Here is a 13,810-nt window from a genome sequence, read left to right on the forward strand (position 1 = left end):
AATCGACTTTGATTCGATCGAAGCTCGGTTTTACAAAACTTGTCGCGCCATATCTTTGGCAATCTTTTTGTTTCGTGAATCGCAATAGAGAGAAGAGAAGTCGCGATTCAAGAGATAGGTACTGTTCTGAAAAACTCTTCTGTGAATGAATAGAATGGCTTACATTAGTGAGAGAGTTGTTCCACGAGTTATATTCCAAAAAAATGAGCCGCACGAATAGCTTACGTCATCCCCGACGTTATCTCTAAACTATCATGTGGGATAGCTCGTTCATTTGTTATTCAGATATTATGTAGCAGCGTATTGTGCTCAAGATTTCAAGAGTGCCAGCCATGATACGGAGGTACATAGAGATTCGTCAATATAATTTTCCAAGAAAAACGACGAAATAAATCAAATAAAATATATATCGTATGAAAATGAAAAATGTGCCAACTAACGCGGTATCTAAAGCTCAAACCTTCTCGATCGGATTTCACCCGCAAAATCTCGCCTCCTGTCGTAAACTTTAACGAGGCGTGCGTCTTGAATTTTGCAACCTGTCCTGACGATGAGAAAGAGAGATACTAGATATTTGACGGTTCGATTTCTCGATGTCGTGTCGGTGAAACCGCGACTCCTTGTCGCTGACGGGTATACGTACGATGACGAAGGAACGTTAAACGAGAAACGAACAGTGACGATAATGAGAGGTTTGCGTTTGCAACACGTGCAAACGCGCCAACCCGAGAGAGATGTTATCAGCTCCGCTCTGACGTAACAATGAGAAACTCCTCCACGCTTTCGTTTGCACTTGCAATCGGGGAAATAAATAAAAACGGCTTGTCGCGTAATTTAACGGCTCCTTGCCGTGCGTCGTATGCACGCGACCGATTATCGGTATCGAAAAGAAAAGGGAAACGTCACTGTAATTGTCCGTCATTTTTTTCCCCTACGCGCACTTTTTATTCAACTCTATAGCTGGCGAGAGTAATTTGCTCTCTTTGCATCCTAAATAAATTTTCTTCAGGATAGAGTGAAATTTCTCATTTCATATTTTTTTTAGCGAAAGTACTGTAAGCCTCAGAAATTTCCAACAGTCGCGTTGGACAAAAAATTCGCTATAACCTAGTGGCGAGAAAAACATCTCGCTACTCGAGAATCCCTACACCAGAGCGATTTTTCACGACGCAGGAAAAGGCGGAGGAAAAGAAAAAGTGGACTTACCATCGTTATGATACTGTCTCGATGGCAGGGACACCGCGCCCGAAGAGGGTTGTATCGGGGGTTGTTGTTGCGTCGCGCTCTGAGGAGGACCGGAGGAGTTGGAGGTGGTCGAATTGGCGGGCGTCGGCGGGTTTTTATGTTCTGGTGTTGCCACCTGATGGCCGGCACCCTGGTAGCCCACAAAATCACCTAAATCTGGCACGCATACGCTTTCATACAAGTTCGCCGGCACGTTCTCCAGAGAGGCCTTCGCTGCGTCGACATCTGAATGCAAAACGGAGATAAATCCTCAACCGAGTTGCATCTCTGTTCTTTTTTTTTTTTTTTTCTTATGCCTTTGTCTAATAACTCGCGCCGTCCCTACTCTTATAATAATCCGGACCAATTTACTTCGCCTCTATAAGAATTGTAAACTGCCAGTATCATCTTGCATAATTATTTTATCGATCAAGATTAATATAATCTTGTTCTCTTTTTAACTGCGTTTTATAATTTTAATCAAATAATCTTCCTACAGAGTGTCTAATCTTGTAAAAAAATTCCAGATAAAGAGAATAATTTGAAAATAAATTTTTTATCGTATGCATTTTATAATGCTTTTCATTAATATATATATATATATATATAAGAAAAAAAAACACTAAATGTAAGTTTCTTAAATTTCATTTTTTATCACTAAAAATTAAAATAAAGAAAGACGTGGTAAAGGCGGTAAATGAGCGGTTAAAATAATGAGTTAAAATGTAAAGAAATCAAACATATTGAATAATATAAAAAAATACATAATAAAAATAACGTATAAAAACTGTACAGGTCTATATAGCTTATAATTATACAGTCATATAATTATTGATTCTCACTACTAGAGCACTCTAATTAACTAATTGGTGTATCACAACGCGATAAAATGCACGTGAAACTAGTCTGTTGTGATTACGATTGAGACGGCAAACAAATAAAACCTTTAAGATTACTCATGTTCACAATCATTGTAATTTATACCTTAACTTACTTTAATTTTTAACTACTTGTACTGAAGATGACTTGAAAGATTAAGCTGAAACGTATACGAATCTCATATATAGACCTGTACTGTTTCATGTATTTATACGTTATTTTTATTATGTATTTTTTTATATTATTCAATATGTATGATTTCTTTTACATTTTAACTCATTTGTTAACCGCTCATTTACCGTCTTTACCACGTCTTTGTTATTAATTTTGTATGAGCGTTCTTCTTATCTTTTTGTTTAAAATAAAGAATATGTATTGTATATTCAATATTTTGTTAAGACATTGAATTTGTAAACAGAGATAGATATATATTTATAATTTACAGTTTGAGAGCAAAATATTATCAAAGAGAGAATTTATTTCTTAAAAAATATCCTGAGTTTCAAATTCCATGATAATTTCCTGATCCAAGTAGCAAAGAATTTAAAAAAGTACATTAAAAATTTCATATTTTTCTATATATAGGGAGTATACTCTCTGCTATAAATCATTCTCATCTGACATGTGTCAGAATAAATCCAAATAATATTTAGCAAAAAAATGCGTTACTTTATTACTTTATTCATAAGTTTTAATTAATCTATTAAATAAACACATAAGAATGTTGCTGGCAAAGTTTACAAAAAAAAAAAAAAAAAAGACATCTTTACAATATGTATTCACGAGATGCATATGAATGCGTACCCATGAATGATGTACATGTGCCTCGTGGATAACGTATGTTAATCGTAATAATTTAGTCTTATCTGCCAGCGTATGATGATAATAGTTATCGCATGCGGCACGTGCGGCACTTGTACAGTTTTTCAGCGCGCGTCGATTACGACAGCAATAAAATGTTGCGTCTCGTTGTCATTAAGTTATTCCCCTACGATATAATTGTGCGCGGCGATCGTTGCGCGCATCGCGGAGCGCAATCGTGATTAACCATCTCGAGTAGCACTGTCATCATCGCGATCGTGTGTTGCGAAGGAGACGTTGCTGTATGTGATTCACCGTCGGCGTTTCTACGTTTCTAGGAGTTCTCGTGCAACAATTGTAGACTAGAAATGCAAAACTCGCGCGCGCGCGCGAAGCACGTGCCAGAAACGTGTTTTGCAGTCTTACGCTTCTCCGGAAAGCACTCTTTGTTCTTTTTCATTAATATATACTCTCGGCTCTCTATAAATTTTTCGAATGATCGTCATCAGAATTAAAAATTGAAATATTATTTACGCAATTTATATAAATTGGTTAACAATTTATTTGTGCAATTTATTTTTTATTCGAAAATAATCTTTAAGAAAAGAAGATGCAGTCTATCAAGATAGTTAAAAAAAAAAAAAGCGTACATTTATAAATATAAAAATATTCCTACAAATTATTAGGCCAAGATTAACTGGGAAGAAAATTCGATTTTAAAGTGTCAATCTCCGATGCACGTAAGAAAAGAAAAAAAAAAAAAAAAAAAAAGAGATCAATCATTCGTTTCGGCGATGGCGACACACGTCGTTTAATGAATTTCACCGTGCATCCGATCGGTATCGCTCTACGACAGGAAGATACAACTTTTTAGTTTCTACTTTTTTTATACAACGCAAGAGCGTTTCCTAACATCCGTTCTCATTCGCGGAATCAAAGCGATTACCCACGTCGTGTCGCGACTGCGCGCGCGCGCGCGCTCAGATGGGCGCACGCTAGGCCTCAGTTAAATTACCGTCGCCTCGGTCGGAGGGAATCACGTGGCACGGCCGACTCTACCTGGTTCACAATCGTAACACAATAATAAATTGCAAATCGCACGGCTGGAACGTGGAAAGCGACACGATGAGGTTTTATTCAACCCCAGCCGTTCCCTTCGTTCGTAAAATTTATCGGGACGGTCCTCTTTCCTAATTTTGATAAAATATATCAGCTGGCGAAAAATTACAATTGAACTTGCGAGAAAAAATATTTTTCATTGTTTTTTTTTTTTTTTTTTTTTTTTTAAATCTAACGCTCCCTTTCGGCACGGGACAGATTATGTATTCGAGACGAATCTCGAGTTTTGTGGAGAGTTACCGTTAGTAGTCGTCCTTAGATCGCACTAGACGATTAAGCCAAGGCTTCAGTGCCGATGATGAGGCGACATGAATAATCGATAAGGAAGTACGGGGTTTTACTTAACGGGAGTTAAATCACGAGCGAATATCTCCGCTTCCTGCCTCGTCATTTCATACGATCTGCATCTCTATCTCTTTAGCTTCCCATCAGTATTCCTCTCTCTTCTCACCTCTCCCTCTCCTTTCATCAGCCTCACTTTTTCGCTCCTCTTACAAGTCTCGTTCTCTTTTTTCACAATTTTTATTTTTTCACCTTTATATATTCGTTGTGTTATCGCATGTGATGTCGTTTTCAATATATATATATCGAAGTAATTAGCGAGATATTGACTTTGATCGTACATCGAATAGCATTTAATAATACAGATAAAAGTCTGTATAAAAGGTAAATGAAATATTCTTATATTCAATATATTTGCGATAAAATATCTCATGCAATGTATTTTCATAAAACAGCTGATGTAAAGGCGTCGCCAAAGTTCATTTTTTATATATATAAAAAGCTTATAATTTGTTAACATTACTTGATCTTCTAATTTCAGAAATATAATTGTTTCCATCTATTCAAATGCAGTCGCTAAATAGAGTATAAATAAATATATATAAACGCGAAACCGATTATTTTTTTTCACAAATCTTTCGAAAGACTCTTTAGAATCTCTAGTTAAAAGATTGAAAAAAAAAAAAAAAAAAAAAAAAAAGAAAAATTGATCAAAAAACGAGATTTCTATTTTTGCACTTGCTCCAACCCCCTCCTCCAGGAGGAAATATTTTCCCTTTGAATTTTCTCTGCTTTGTTAAATCTCGAACAATCAACTTGACTTGCTGTTTTCAGCGCGCACGTACCACAACAAGGGGCCACAAGAGGAGGTAGCGGGGGGGGGGAGGGGAGGGGGAATTTAAATAGGAGGGATCGAGCGAACCTCTGGACCCTTGACGGTTTCTACACGTCGCGAGATCGAAATTCGAGCGAATTCTTTAGTGCACGCGAGTACATCCCCGAAAAAGCGTCTAAGTGGCCGGGACGGCAATGGCGCTGTTGCACCATCCCCTCTCGGCGGATATCCGGGATGGGAGAGTTCTTTCTATGGTGCTGCTGCTCCGTCTTTCTTCTCCTACGCCTCTCATTCTTCGGTCCGCGTTGCTTACGATAAAAAAAAAAAAAAAAAAAAAAAACGAGGGAGAGGCGTCGATTCAACGAGGCCCACGAAACGCGAGATATACCTGGCGGGGAGGGAGGGGAGAGTTGGCCACCACCCGCGCCCTATCGTTTCCTTTTGTCATTGTTCGCCGGTCTTTTTGCTCGCACGCGTGTTATACGCGCCGTAACGTCGCGATTTTACGGAAATTCGATCGGTTTTGTTGGATGACGGAAGGTGCCCGCCGCAAAAAGAGCGTGCACGATTAGCTCGGCGTTTTTGAACGCCGAGTGAAGGTATCCAGACGTACGCAAAAATGTCTTGAGATTCGAATTGTGTTTAGCTTTATATATGATTTTCTTGCTTTTCTGATGGCAAAAAAGTTTACAAACGCGACGCAAATATCATTAATCTCAATTTTGACATTCATATAGAAGTTTAACGTTGGTAATCCGAGTTTAAGACAGCTAAAAATCCTTACGTCTTTTCTGAATAAAATTACAGAAAATTGTCTTGTGACATAAGAGACTTTAGTAGTAACTTTTTATATTAATAATAATTTTATATCTATTATTACTATTAACATGTGTAATAGTCTTTTATGTAAGATTCTGAACGAAACAATGTATTGTACAGACTTAAGGCTTTACACAGGCTCAAGTATTGTTTATTTCCAGATAGATTGATAAACTCGACTGTACAAGATGATATGAGAAGAAGACACGTACTTTTTTGCAGGATCTCGAGATGCTCCCATAGAATGTCGCCCATGAAGGTGGTGGGGGCACGTGCTAGAAAGGATTCCTTCCCCATGGCACAAATCTGTTTGCCGGTCATGTGCTGCCACGGCTGCATCGCCATACCCTCCAGGGAGAACTCTCCGATAGCCCACTGCAACCAGTGGGCGACAGCTGCTTCCGACCATTGCCTCGGGTCTGAAAAAAGAAAACAAGAGCGGGGATTGTTTTTTAGCTCTTAGGTTAATTCTATCCTCGTTGGTCGACCCCCTTATCGGTCGGGTCTTGCGATCCAAGCGATAAGAAAGGACCTTTCCTAGTGTCTCTCTATCGGCCTAGAAGATACTGGAGGAGATCGCATCAATCTCAATCTTAATGTTTAATCTGGAGAGAACAAGAGTCGAGGCTGTATCGTCTCTCGCACAAATCGGGCCGTTTGAGAAAAAGGTGATAAAGTGATAAGTAAATTTTATCTGCCTTTGTTCTCCTTGTATCACTTGTTATCTTTTATAAGAGCAAAGACACTTTGCAAGATTCAAGGCTTCTGGGTAATTTGAATTCTCTCACAGATGCCGGTCATCTGAGAGCTCGTTAAGATCCTGCCAAGAGTCATCGAAGAAACCGACATACGTTCGTTCGTTGACGGCCCGATCATTAGTCAGGCCCAGCCGACCGGCCATCTTTGGTGGAAGCAATACCGAGAAACATCGGAATGTCCCATTTGAGGTGCGCGCCCATATTTGCACGCGTGTCTTGCATTGTTTCGTGGTATCTCGCTGCGTAAAAGTACAGTTCAGCTCATAATGCAAACAGAAGTTACCAACGTAGCGACTTGCTAATGTATACAGGTTTGCTCTCACAATCTCGTAACCGTCCTTTAACACTGACGACGTGAACAGGATGGTCGAACGATCCGAGGTCTATCCTCGTAAAGATCTTCGAAACGAAATACAGGGTGTTGTCTCGGAAAAAAGTTCTCCAAATTATTCTTTTATATTTTTTGAATAAATTTATTGCATTATTATAGTAATAAAATTAAGTATATATTTTGATAGAATTGTTGTAAAAAAAAAAAAAAAAAAAAAAAAAAAAAAAAAAAAGTGATATATTATTTACGCAGAAGTTAATCGAAATTAATACTTTCAAAAATTTTAATTTCAGAAAAAAGTATTTATTAATTAAACAGGGTGTATACTCGAATTCTGTAAAAAAAATTTCCTGAGTATTCCAGGATCTTCCAGGTATTTTTGTTCAAAATTCCAGGTAAAATTAAAATATTTTTAGATTTATGCAATTTTAAAATGAGCTTATTTATTTTAGCGTGTCATTTTTTGACATAAACAAAAAACTTATATATTTTATGCAGATTTTAAACTTAAAATATTTTAAATTAAAAAAAAATTTTTTAAATAAATACTTCTTTGACATTTTTTTAAATTCCCTGAATCCTAACGAAATTCCATGAAAATTCCAGGTTTCCCAGGTTTTTCCAGGAAGTATACACCTTGTTAAAAGTTGGATGTAGAAGAATGAGACTTGGCAACAAAAATAAGTTTGCATGATGTCATTGGAGAAACGAGATACGATCGATCAATTCTTTTATGGAATCAATTTCTGTTTCAATAAAAATCAATTTTTTCGAATAATAAAAAAATTAAATAATTCAAACTAATGCAAACTACGCAATAATTAATTCCAAAATAATTCTTTCCGATATCGATACGTGCGTAAACGATTCTTGATGTACAGCAAATAATATAATGCAAATTCAATAAGTATGACACGATGGTAACATTATTCGCAGAATCGATAAACTAAATTGACGTCTTTCGCGCCCAAGAATAGGATATAAATATGAAAAAAGAAGAAAAAGTGTGAGCGAGCATCGAGGCAACAAGAATGTCTAACGGCACGGCACGTTCAAAGCGACCGGCTCTGTTTGACAATCGTACCGATATTTGCCCAACTTATTTCTTGTCAGCGTTGTTAGCAGACTTTACACTCTCTTTCTCGCTTCGCATTTAAACACAAATTCACGCGTGTGCACGTGTATACATTCCTCTCACTCTAGCCGATCGCTCTCTTCACGCATTATCTCTTCATTATATTAATTTTTGTTCTTACTCTTTTTTTTATTCATCCGGATAAAACTCCTGTCAAAATGAAATAATTTGCATATTTCGACATCTGTCAAGAGTGCGTCTAATGGTACCTGTTCGCCTGCAATGGTGAAGGTGTTTGAACAGTGTTAAATGATTAAAGTAATCAAACCCGTCATCATTGATTCTCAAACATAGATAATGAACAGGTGCCACCTTAAAATCCCTTAAAATCCAAAGTTACGGTCGCGATCACGAGATAAGCGATCGGTGAATTTAGATACCTCTATTGTAACAGGCGCCTGTTAGACAACACCATGTTTCGAAACTCACGAGGATTCGCAGAAGCATTCATTTTCACACGTCAAAGGACCTTTACGCTTATATATTTATTATTCAAAAGAGATAGATTCTGAATAAGTCATAATAGCAACTGCGATATGACTGGCGTCGGAACGTAATTGCGAATTCACGTTGCGTCTTCTATATAGTAAGTGTATATTCTCTCATATGTACACCCTTCGACGAGATGTAACAATACAGATTGAATAAGGCATGTAAAAAATTTAATAAATGGTCTCTCTCTTTGCTAAGTCGAGTTAACGCTCTTGTTGTTTAAATTAATTATAAATGAAAAAAATTTTATACTATTTTAGTTTTTGAATTTTTTAATATATTATCTGTTATATACGTCGTCATATATGCATTTAAACAGATTTCGAAATAATTTGACATCAATTTTTAAATTAATTATAAATAAAGACAAATTTTATTTTAATTTGAATTTTTTAATGTATTATTTACGATAAAATATATCGTCACATTTTCGAATTAATTAAGAATACTAGTATATTTATTTAGGACCGGATTAGATTAGTAATATTAACGTTTCCTAAAACTGGGATAAAAATTCAGGGAAGAGGAGAATAAATAAAAAAAAAAATCAGAGGAATATAAAAAAAGACCGGTCTCAGGTTGGGCCTCGAAGTGAAATGGCAAGAGGAGGAGGAGGAGGGGGAGGAGGAGGAGGAGGAGGTTTGTTCGTTAGGTTCACGGAGGTCAGACTGTAGGTGATCTGGCCTGGAGGGTACGAACCCGGGGCATGTAGACCGGAAGTAACGTCACACCCGCGTGGCTCTGAATGCGCATACCGGATGTGTGGCATCGGCTCCCCATCAGAACCATCAACATCACATTCACAATTCCTGCACATCGCCGGCCGGCTCGTCGCACATCGCGTCACATCGCGCGCACCCGCGTCTCCGTATCTACGCGCGTCTCTTGCGCACGCACGCACGCACGCAAGCGCGAACGTATGCGTATGTGTGTGTGCGCGTGTGTGTATGTGTGTATACGCTCTCTCTCTCTCTCTCGGAGCGATTTTTTTGTAACTTATGGTGAGCCGGTAATTATCGTACATTCCAAATCTCGTCATGAAAATTGGGACAACAATCAATTTCGCGCTCGTAAAAAATTTTCAACAAACTGCAAAGTGTTTACTTATAAACATACTGTCCGAATTTTCAGAATTTAGTGTCTAAATTTTAAAACATTCGACTCTGATGATTCAAGACAAATTTGTCCGAAATTACTTTCAAACACCCATACAGAAAAAAAATATTATTATTTTGACGATATCTTTGGTCAAAATAAAAATCTTGAAATGAGATTATATTGCGTAAATAAGATAAAAAAAATTATTTCAATAAAGACATTTTATATATTTTATAAAAAAAAATATATTCTTGTTTTATTTAAGAATAATTTTTTTAAGGGAGAGGAAAAAATGTTGAATAAAATTAATGTTCAAATCGAAGATTATACTTTTCTTAGAGTCAAAATAATTATTGTATTATTGAGATGACAATTATAGTATTGAAATAAGACTATTTAATATTACTGAAATTTAAAATCTTCAAATTCTTCTAAGATTATAAATTGTTGCGTATATATGAAACAATAAACGCGTTCATATGAGTACATAAGTTTTGCTTTGACACTTACTTTTTTTCTGTGCAAACCTGAAAATTCAGACAAAATGTGTCTGAATTCTTAGCAATTTTTTTATGACAGTGAATATATCGAGAGAATTTATTTATTTGTAAAAAAATTATAGCTTTAGCATGGTCAGTGGGATTTTCGATTATCTTTGCGAAAGTCTAATTAAAGATTGTATATTCGGCGTAATTTTACGGTAAAAGAGTATCTTGCAATGTCTGCGTTCAATGAGCCTAGAGGCACGCGTTACGTGATATTACGCAATTTTATGATGGGAAAATGAATTAAGAATAAATCTCTGACCTTTAGTTATATTCAAACGGAGTCGTTCTTTTTCCCAAGACGCGAAGACGGCCTCCAGAGCTTCGGTCATCTTCTTGTTGGTCCCAGGCGTTAACGGCGGCACTTGCGCCGGTATATCTAGAAAATAAAAAAAAAAAGGCATAAATACATTTGAATTGCGCAGATTACATCCTCAAATTTTATTTATAATAAAATCTCTTGGATATTGAATTTAAAGATTATTAAAATTCGAGGCATTTTTTTCGATTACTAATGTAAATTAAAATAATGTTTTATATAAAAATTTCACGGCATAATCACCTTCGATTGAATGTTTAAAGGCTTTATCCTGAGTGATATGTGCTTGGAATCAAGTGAAGAAATCATTCTCTTATAGGTCCTAACAATAAAATTTAAGAGTTAAATTTTAAAGAAATATAACTAAAATTAACATTTTAAGAATTAAAGATAGATATAACTAAAATGAAAATAGTAAAACATAGAATTGTAGAATGCGTAAAAAAATAAGTCTTAAAATGTATGTGTATTCTCTAGTGGCACACATATATTACACACAAAAACAAAAAAAAGAAGAGATTTCTCTTTTTTGTCATGTTTGCTACTCTTTATTATCTTAGCATGCTTTATAAAGCGTGAACAAAGTTTTGACCTTTAAAATAAAATTTATTTACTTATTTTTCTCCTATCTCTTTAATTATATCCATCCGTATTAATTATAAACGTAAAAATTATTATTATTTATACATATTTATCGCAAAATAAATGCACAAGTGGGAGAGAGACAAACTTTCTCTCCCTGCATACACTCTCATTTTTAAAAAAATTCTAATTTAATCCGCAAATCTATTTCGTATTTAAAATTAAAATTAGATTGGGGTTAAAGTAAAATATTTTCAGAGTGAAAGTGCAAGGAAAGAGGGACTAGACCCCTTCCCACTCGTGTATTCAATTAAATATGCAAATATGCAACTAATGGAGAATTCATGTTAAGTAAAGATCAAATGATTATTATTTAACACTCGTTTGCATCAATTTTATTCGTAATAATAATAATCAGGCGTTTAATAAATAATCAGCGACAACTAATAATCTTTTTAAGATTACTTTGAATTTCATCAGTTTAACAATATATAGTATGTCAAAGTTAATACTTCCTCTGTCTTTTTTAAATACTTTTAATGTAATGATTTCAAACATATCTTATAAGAAATGAACTTTTTACAACATGTATCAGTCAAAATGATTTGTGTGAATTTATATTAAAAAAAAAACCTATCTAAATTAATCTCTCACATTCACACTTTCTAATTGAGAGGCATATCAAACAAAACTTATATTAATCGCATCTATCTGCATTTCGTGATTATTATATTTTAGTAAGTAAAATATAGGAAAAAAATAGTAAAAAATTTGCGTGCTAATAATTTTTTGCTTTTATTAATGTATGCACTATTGTTTTTTTTTTTTTATAATGGCTAGCCCTTCGTAACTTTTTAGCTAAGGCAAAAAAAAAAAAAAAAAATATTTTTCATAGCAAAAATAGCAAATAATTTTCATATATATTTTTTTATGTTTTGATAATTTGGCCCAGATAGCTTAATATACCTAAATTTCCATTTAAAATAAAAGCGTCGAAATTAAGAACGCGATTCCCGCGGGCAGATTTGGTCGGCGGAACGAGGTAACGAAACGAGGGGGATAGAGAAGAAAGGAGAGTTTGAGCTCTTGTGTCCATGTATGAGAAGGCAGGTTAATGTTGCTTCTCATAAGCAAGAGGTGCGCGCTCGCGCGTGTACACGAGTTGCACGTGTGCACGAGCGTGCGTCAGGTGTCGCGCGCGGCTACCAGCACGCCGGGCAACGGCAAAGCGAGCAAAAGCGAAGCGACCGAGGGGCACACACAGCTATCTTAGATAGCATCGTCATAAAGAGGGGTGCAACTGCCGAGCAAGGCAGGTGCATCGTCGTCGTCGTCGTCACTTGGCTTATTCTATGGCGTTTATGCTGTGGCGAACGAGAGACGGTACTTTACTGCCGCTAAGCTTTCGCTATCTCTGTCGCTTTGTCCTTTCACCTTTTCGCGCATAAAGTTATCAATTTCAGAGTATCTAATCGAATCTTGTAAAAAAATTCCCTGAGCTTCCTCGTATTTTTGTACAACAGGTATAAGGAGGTGTGCTAAAGATTTTTTCGTGCAATTTTCTACAATTATTTTTCTAACACTTTTCACTCATATGAAGGAAAAACCATTGAAGAAAAACTGAATAGCTTTGGTTAAGATAAAAATTGTTGTAACATTTCGTTGAGAGAAAATTTTTAACTTTTGTAATATTTTTATTTTCTCTCTCAATTTATTCTTTCGTTAAAATTAAAATAAAGAATACCATACTGTATATTCAATATTTTCTTAAGAAATTGAAACATATAAAGATAGATATGCATTTACAGTATCAGAACAAAATTGCCAAAGAGAGAATTAATTAAATCTTAAATATTATGAGAATTCTCTGATTTCTCCAGGGATAAGAAAATTACTGGAAATTACAGATTTTCCAGGGAGTTTATTTTGTAATAGTACAGGACTTATGTAATATGTGTATAAAAAATTTTAGATAAATGTTTCCATTCCCTAAAGACGTTTTATAACAAAATAATAATAATATAGAGGATATAATAATAATAACAAAATAAAGGATAAACTTCAGATAAATTTCATATACAGTGTAAACAATTACTTGGAAAGCAACAAAAAATTTTCCTTGTATGAGAATGTTATCTTGACAGAATATAAAAATTTAAAAAAATCGATAAAACTCACAAAAGTATCATATACTTTAGATAAGATTATGTCTGTTGTATATATAAAAATTTGAAAAAAAAAAAAAAAAAAAAAAAAAAAAAAAAACATTTTCTCTTTGCCTTTTCCAATATGAATTATCAATATTTCTTTCGATTTCTGACGTCGTTAGACCGTTTGTTTGAAACTCATTCCAATTGTATCGGAATCTTTCTAAACGCCATATGTGTCACGTTTTTATTAAATTTTTATAGAAGGAACATACTTTTATTTTAAAGATTGCAGAAAATGATAGATAAGACGCGTCGAAATTACGCTCAACAGCCCAAAGATAAATGTCCTGCTCTGTCGTCACGACGAACGATCTATTAAATATTCACGTGCCAATGCGCTACGCGCGCGACTGGAATTTCAAAAGGACGCGGTTTCGTAGG

The 13,810-nt window shown here is 35.2% G+C and overlaps 1 protein-coding gene across 6 annotated transcripts in view; it reads right to left on the bottom strand.

Moving 5' to 3' along the window:
* Pnt (ETS transcription factor pointed) overlaps positions 1 to 13,810 on the bottom strand; it is a 118,781-nt gene that overhangs the window by 26,234 nt on the left and 78,737 nt on the right. For 4 of the 6 annotated variants that reach the window (XM_072900586.1, XM_072900585.1, XM_072900589.1 and 1 more), the window contains 3 exons: positions 10,581 to 10,697; positions 6,172 to 6,378; positions 1,207 to 1,470 (listed from right to left, as the gene is read on the bottom strand). In XM_072900586.1, the coding sequence (XP_072756687.1) occupies positions 1,207 to 1,470; positions 6,172 to 6,378; positions 10,581 to 10,697 (588 nt within the window). Of the gene's footprint in view, positions 1 to 1,206; positions 1,471 to 6,171; positions 6,379 to 10,580; positions 10,698 to 10,880; positions 10,960 to 13,810 lie in introns of all 6 variants that reach the window. The other 2 variants (XM_072900591.1, XM_072900590.1) reach the window with 2 other exon arrangements.

This window comes from Anoplolepis gracilipes, chromosome 10 (assembly GCF_047496725.1).
Source record: "Anoplolepis gracilipes chromosome 10, ASM4749672v1, whole genome shotgun sequence".
Classification (NCBI taxonomy): Eukaryota; Metazoa; Arthropoda; class Insecta; order Hymenoptera; family Formicidae; genus Anoplolepis; species Anoplolepis gracilipes.